The following is a 7,603-nucleotide window of genomic DNA, read 5'->3' as shown; positions in this document are numbered from 1 at the left end:
AATTTAATGCATCCCTGCTTGATGAAAGTATTAAAGTATTAATCTTGATAAAGTGTTAAGTATTAAAAAACTTACTTACCCCAGTCAGAACAGTAAAAGAGTAGTGTACACTTAGTATGAATTATTATTATTATTATTATTATTATTATTTTATAATATTATATTTTAAAAATTATATTCTCCCAATAGATTTAACGTTCACTATATTTAATGCAAAACTAAATGGCTGGTTGAAATCACACATTTTAATTTCAACTCCAAACAAATGTTTGCTTCCATAACTGCTCAAATCTTGTCAATGTTTACAAATTTCTGAAAGATGTTGACATAAATGTGCTATTAACATAAATGCAACCAAATGGCTTTAAATGTCAAATGGAATATATCTGGGAAAATGTACATGTGATATGAAATTCGTATTAGTCTGTTATTAAAAAACAGCTCTGTATCTTCATATGTATTTTATTTATTTATTATTTTATTTACTTTTTCTTTTTTTTTTTTTTTTTTTTTTTTTTGAGTAAGAGGAATATTGCATTTTCCATCTGAACTCATTGATTTCTTGAGATCACGGGATCACCACATAGAGTTTTCTCTGGATGCCATCTCAGTGTTCACTGGGGAAAGCAGACAGCTGACATGGGCTTTTATTAAGTTATAAGGACAGACGGCACACTAACCAGCCTACAGTATGTTGTCTAAATGGGACATTTAGTATCTGTCATTTGAAACTGCTTGATTAGACCTGACTTCACTGACTGATGTCAATGTAGGATTAACCTTATGAAGTAAGTTCATTCCTCTCAAATTGTTCCAGATCTGTTTGTTGAGTCATTATTTGAATGATTTATACTTTTAAACTCAAAGGTTTAGTTGTCTTATTAAATAGTTAGGGCACAAGCATCACGGTGTGACGGACCCTCTTAGAATTGCTCTATTTATTATTATTAAATATTGTATTTGTAGATATGTTTGGAATTGAAATGTGTCTGAATATACATTTTTAGGCAGTGATACTAAAATTAAAGGGATAAAAGGATGGTCATGTAAATATTTAAAGCGCATGGTGAGATATCTAGGTTACATGTATTGATTAGACACAAACAGATGCTGCCAGACCCTCCCCCATCCCTCACCCTCATTCAGTCTCATCTGTACATATGGTGGCTTATAGCAGGACAACAAAGGTATCATTCCCAAGCATGTATAATATTTGCCAGTCATTTCAGCATTTCTGCTTGTAATGGTGTGCCGTTTTGTTCTGCAGGGTGTTTAGTAGATAAAAACAAAGTTGCCATGGATCAGGATATGGTGAATATGTTTGCCATTGCTGCAGGGACTCTTGCCATCCCTCTCCTCCTTTTCATGGCCTCTTTTATGCTGTGGCCATCATCACTCATCAAAGTCTATTACTGGTAAATACCACTCATAAACACTATATACATGCACATTACAAAGTTAAAATGTAAATGTCCTTCAAAACTGAAGCCCACAGTTGTGAGACATTAAGTTTATTAAATTGTTAGAATACAAATGGATGGAAAATGTACATGCATGTGTTTACAGTACATGCATCTTTTGTAGTTATACATTTGTTCATTTTGTCTATATAGATTTTTAACGGATGTCATTTGTTTGTGGAGGTACTGGAGGAGAACTCTGGGTCTGCAGGTACATTATGCAGACTGTGGGGGTTATCGCTTCTGTTACTCATACAGGGGGAAACCAGGCCTCAGGCCGTCTGTACTCATGCTGCACGACTTCTCTGCTCACAAGGACACTTGGCTCCCTATGGTGAAGGTGCAGTATGTTTACATGGCCTGTCTGTGAGGTACAAAATGAAAATGCCATGTATGTTGTTCTGTATAACAGCGATAAGCAGTTTGTGTCTTCATCTTAAACAGTACCTTCCCAAACATCTCCACTTGCTGTGTGTCGACATGCCGGGGCATGAGGGTACAACACGCACCAACACAGATGACTATTCAATCCAGGGCCAGGTCAAGAGAATACGGCAGGTAATGGCTGGATGGGCATGGTTTTCTATGTATGGGGTACAAATAGGTGTTTAATTATTTAATTATTAAACTTTTGAACATACAGTTTAAACCCTTATATTATTATCTAGCAATAAACATGACATAACCATAATACACAAGATTTTAAAAATAATAAACTGCTAGATTGGTAACAGAGTAGCAGAAAGGGGTCATCGGATGCTAAGTTCACTTTTTCATGTTGTTTGAACATTAATGTGTGTTGGCAGTGTATGTACAAATCTACCCTGTAATGATAAAAATCCATGCAGTGGTTTTCAATTAATCTGTAAAAATAATATTCCCTTTTTAAAATCGAGCCATTCTCAGATGCCTGTTGGTGTGGCATCACACAGACAGAGGCCGCTCCCACGATATTTGATTGACACGAGCGTTTTACCTCAGATCAGCTGTAACAGTTCGACCTCTTTTGTTTTAATGCCGGAGCAGGGATGTTAGTTAGACAAGAATATCTCTGATTAAGCGATTGAGGTATTGTGTTGCTGGATGTAATAATGAACGTAGTGGTCGTTGTTTACTCCTGACATCTAAACCGCTGAAGATGCAGTGGATTACGTTTGTTTGTGAAGGGAATGCACCTCCCGATCTACATAAATGCATCTATGTTCACGTGAATAATTCATGATCCAGCTTCACTTACAGCAGAAGTGAGTATTAGGGTTTTTTTATGAATCTTTGCGATTGTCTTTCCTAATAAAGTGCTAGTTAGCAAGTTTAGCAGCTAAACGCAGCTAAATGCGGCTAAAGTAAACAGGCTCGTCACTTCACAGAGAGAAGAGAGGGGCGGGGTGAGCAGAGCTCATTTGCATTTAAAGCAGCCTCGACCAGAATGAGATGATTTTTGCAAAGCTGATTTTGGCAAGGTAAAAAGGGTGTTGTTTTACACAACCATTGAGAATTTTTAACAAAAGTATATTATAGACTTTTCATTAAGACCCTAAAGAATCATATCAACTTGTGGAAAATGGGCATCCGATGACCTCTTTAAATTAAGTTAAGTATATGGACTCGGACAAAGGATTTGGTATTAAAATTTCTTAATAGTTAAAAATAGTTATTACAACAATTGAATAGTTATGTAAATGATGTCAAATTATGTAATATTTTTGCATATACAGCTATAAAAAATACATTTTATATATATTTTATGTATATAAGGCCATAGTGGATTTTAAGGCCTCACAGAATTACGTGATATAAACTTGAAATTGCAAGTTAAAAAGCCAGAATTGCGTTAGATAAATTTGCAATTTACAGTTATAAAGTCGAGACATAAACTTGCAATTCTGACTTTTTTTCTTAGAATTGAGTTTATATCTCAGAATTCTGACTTTATAACACACAATTAAATTAAGTCAGAATTTAGATATAAACTTGAAATTCTGAGAAAATATCACTTTTCCCCTTTAAAATTGGACTTAACTTGCAATTGCAAGTTTATATCTCACAATTCTGAGAAAAAAATGTCAGAATTGCGAGATATAAATTCACATTCATGAGAAAGTCAAATTGTGAGGTTATCTCAAAATGATGTCTTTTTCTTGCAACTATGAGTTATATCATGCAATTCTGAGAAAAGATTCAGAATTGTGAGTTTTTATCTTGCAATTCTGACTTTATCTCTTGCAATTGCGAGTTTATATCACACAATTCTGAGAAAAAAAGTCAGAATTGTGAGATATAAATTCGCACTTGTGAGAAAAGTGTCAAATTGTGAGTTTTTATCTCAAAATGATGACTTTTTCCACAACTGTGAGTTTTTATTTTGCAATTCTGATTTTATCTCTCGTAATTGTGAGTTTATATCACACAATTCTGAGAAAAAAAGTCAGAATTGCGAGATATAAATTTACATTGTCGGAAAAGTTTTTATATCACAATTCTGACTTTCTCTCAGTTCTGTGTTTATATTAGTCGTTTTTGAGGAAAAAAAGGCAGAATTGTGAGGAACAAAAAGTTGCAATAACCTTTTTAAATTTTTTAATCAGTGGCAGAAATGGGCTTCCATATTTAATTGATCAAAAGTGAGCATAAGAAACATTTTTTTTAAAATTATACCTACAAACCTCTAAAGAGTAGTGTAAAACGAATAGGAAATTTTTATAGCGTACCTAAAATATAACCAAAAAAAAACTCCTCCCGTGGTTGTTAGTCAACTTTTCCAAAAGGTTAAGCACCTTTCTGTTTTTAACTTTCCATTTCTTTACAAAAAAAAAAGACTCAAGCCCTGTTTTGTGTCCTGTTCATGTAAACAGCTAAATATTGCTTTTCATGCATCCTACTTCGACTTGGAATGACATTTTATCTTTATTGAAAACCTTTTTGCCGTAAAGTCTGCTTTATGATCACAAATGTTTGTATTGGCAGCATTTGTGAATATTCCCTACTTTTACACCTCTCAGTTTGTAGAGGCCATTCGGCTAAACAGAAAGCCATTCCATCTGGTGGGCACTTCAATGGGTGGGACTGTGGCCGGAGTATATGCAGCCTGTCATCCCTCAGATCTCTGCGGTTTGACCCTCATTTGCCCAGCCGGTTAGTTGATATATTTGGTCTTTGACACAAATGCATGGATTGATACATACATAATATAAATACAAACTAATGCCCGTTCACACCAAGAATAATAACTATAAAGATTAGTAGATTAGTGAAGATTATAGAATCCACACCAACACACAAAGTTCTGTTTATTGGAAGCTCACACTGCAAGTTTGTCTGCAGCATTAAATGCTGAAGCTCCAAAAATCAGGATGGATTCTGATTGACTGCCGATGTTTTCGTCACTCATCAGCTGAAAAAATGTTGTTCAGATTTCAATTTAAATTTACTCACCCTCAAGCCATCTAAGATGTAGATGAGTTTGCTTCTTCATCAGAACAGATTTAGAGAAATTTAGCATTACATCTCTTGCTCACTGATGGATCCTCTGCCTCTGAATGGGTGCCTTCATAGGAGAGTCCAAACAGCTGATAAAAACATTACAATACTCCACAATTAATCCACACAACTCCAGTCAATCAGTTAATGTCTTGTGAAGTGAAAAAATCAAATCCATAATTACGGTAATTTTTGGGTGAACTATTCCTTGAATATCAGTCCTGCATGCTCACGTTTTTCACTGAAGGTCTGAAGAACCAAAACGAGAGCAAGTTTGACAGTCAGATGTGTGAAGTGGAGCACAGCCAGTACACGTTGAATATTCCTCTTATCCCGTCCACACCGGAGGAGATGGAGGAGATGCTGAAGCTGTGTTCTCATGTGCGGTTCAGAGTGCCTCAACAGGTTAGTCAAACAAATGTAGAGTTACTCTAGTTTCAAAACACACCTTCATACACTCTGTGTGGCATCTACTTTCCATTATAGATTCTTCAAGGCCTGGTGGATGTACGGATACCACACAATGACTTCTATTATGAAGGTCAGTACAAACATAGGCTGTTATTTGCTATTTAATGTTACAATATGCTGCTAAAAGTGTTGTTGTAATCATTTCTTTGCCTAAAGTATATTTTTCCAAACTGCCACAGTTTTCATGGAAATTATGAGTGAAAATTCAAAATATGCCTTGCATGAGCACATACAGCAAATAACTACTCCTTTACAAGTCATCTGGGGCAAACAGGACCAGGTATGTAAGCATGCAGACTGTAACTATAAATAGAAAGCATTAGTATGTTTAATTTATTTTGTGGTTTTCGTTAACTGTAATAGCCTTGATATTCCTGTGTTTATTTTCAGGTGGTGGATGCGTCTGGGGCAGCGGTGCTTGCGGAGGCTCTTCCGGGCTGTCGTGTTGATTTGCTGGAAAACTGCGGTCATTCTGTTGTGATGGAGCGACCACGACAAACAGCCAAACTCATTTTAGATTTCATCATTTCCCAGCAGAGCACAGAGAGTGCCAGCACTAAGAAGAAATCCTGAGACATGTCAGGACATTAGCCATGTATTACTAAATGCTTAAAGGGATAGTTCACCCAAAAATGAAAATTCTCTCATTAATCACTCACCCTCATGTCATTTTAACACAAATTAAAGGAGAAGTCCACTTCCAAAACAAAGATTCACATATAATGTACTCACCCCCTTGTCATCCCAGATGTTCATGTCTTTCTTTCTTCAGTTGGAAAACATTTCTGGCATTTTTCTCCATATAATGGACTGATATGGTGCCCCGATATGGAACTTTCAAAAGGCAGTTTAAATGCAGCTTCAAACAATCCCAAATGCAGTTGTAAACGATCCCAGCCAAGGAAGAAGCGTCTTATCTAGCGAAACGATCGCTTATTTTCATTTAAAAAATACAATTTAAATACTTTATCTCAAACGCTCATCGTTTGGCATTAAAAAGTATATAAATTGTATTATTTTTATTAAAATAACCAATCTCATAGCTTCATAAATTTAAGGTTGAACCACTGATGTCACGTGGACTGTTTTAATGATGTCTTTACTAACTTTCTGGGCCTTGAACGTGTCAGTTGCATTGCTGTCTATGCAGAAAGCTTTCAGATTTCATCAAAAATATCTTCATTTGTGTGTTCTGAAGATGAACAAAGGTCTTACGGGTTCGAAACAACATGAGGGTGAGTAATTAATGACAGACTCCAAAGTATATAACAAATTTATGGAGAAATAATATAAACAGCAATAACTTTGCAGTATGTATGTTCATATGCAAACAGCCTTTTGATCAATTAAAGAAAAAGATCACGCTTATAAAAAAAAAAGTATATGGTAACACTTTACAATAAGGTTTAATTTAATAACGTTAGTTAACTTGAGCTAACAATAAACAATACTTATGCAACATTTAATAACCTTAATGTTCATTTCAACATAATACATTTTTAAAATCAAACGTTGTATATGCTGACATTAGTTAATTGACTGTGTGTGAACTAACCTGAACAACTGTATTTTTATCAACTAACATTAACAAAGATTAATAAATGGTGTAAAAAATAATATTGCACATTAATGTTAATGGATTAACTAATATTTACCAATAAGATCTTGTTGTAAAGTATACAGATGGTAGAGATATGGCATCAAATGGTAATACTTTCATATATACCATGGTACTGATTATAATTTACCAATGCACTTCATTCTATAGGTCTTAGTAATTCTGAGTCCTATAATTTTATATAGCACTGAGAACCGTAAGTCCAGTTTATGTTATTTAAATATTTTTGCCAATAAAATATAACAAACTATTTGTTTCAGGTGGAGGTGATGATGGATTTAAATATTAAAATAAGGATTAAAACATTAATATTGCTTGCACTATGCTAAGCACAGTGTGTGGAGTTATTAGACATAGGCTACGTTGTATATAACGTTTATTAATTATATATAAGTTAATCCTAGATTAATCTTGATGGAGTTACTGTGTGCTTCTAGCATCATTCCCGCCTGTCAGTACAGTAGTTACAGCTATGGTACATGTCCAATAAACTATGATTTCCTATGTCCAAAAATGTTCTGGTTCTTTCTTGTTGGTGAAATTCTATCAATAAATAACACTTTTTTTTTGTATTGAT

The 7,603-nt window shown here is 34.5% G+C and overlaps 1 protein-coding gene across 2 annotated transcripts; it reads left to right on the top strand.

Moving 5' to 3' along the window:
* Nucleotides 1-506: 506 nt before the first annotated feature.
* abhd6b (abhydrolase domain containing 6, acylglycerol lipase b) lies at nt 507-7,587 on the top strand. 2 transcript variants are annotated; one of them, XM_051096692.1, is made up of 9 exons: nt 507-788; nt 1,268-1,415; nt 1,644-1,800; nt 1,905-2,018; nt 4,460-4,592; nt 5,185-5,342; nt 5,424-5,478; nt 5,588-5,688; nt 5,799-7,587. In XM_051096692.1, exons 2-9 carry the CDS (start codon nt 1,297-1,299, stop codon nt 5,979-5,981), a joined length of 1,020 nt encoding a protein of 339 aa, XP_050952649.1. In that variant the 5' UTR covers nt 507-788; nt 1,268-1,296; the 3' UTR covers nt 5,982-7,587. The 2 variants fall into 2 exon arrangements, with proteins under 2 accessions (XP_050952649.1, XP_050952648.1); XM_051096691.1 differs by having other exon boundaries at nt 507-1,415.
* Nucleotides 7,588-7,603: the final 16 nt, after the last annotated feature.

The sequence above is a fragment of the Labeo rohita genome, chromosome 23 (assembly GCF_022985175.1).
Source record: "Labeo rohita strain BAU-BD-2019 chromosome 23, IGBB_LRoh.1.0, whole genome shotgun sequence".
Taxonomy (NCBI): domain Eukaryota; kingdom Metazoa; phylum Chordata; class Actinopteri; order Cypriniformes; family Cyprinidae; genus Labeo; species Labeo rohita.
This window is presented reverse-complemented; position numbering and strand designations above follow the sequence as displayed.

Bases quoted from the DNA above. Each gene is read 5' to 3' on its own strand.
- abhd6b (XM_051096691.1), top strand. From the start codon at position 1,108: ATGCTGCCAGACCCTCCCCCATCCCTCACCCTCATTCAGTCTCATCTG. The intron at 5,479-5,587 runs GTCAGTACAAAC...AAACTGCCACAG, and splicing joins CAATGACTTCTATTATGAAG to TTTTCATGGAAATTATGAGT. The intron at 5,689-5,798 runs GTATGTAAGCAT...GTTTATTTTCAG, and splicing joins TCTGGGGCAAACAGGACCAG to GTGGTGGATGCGTCTGGGGC.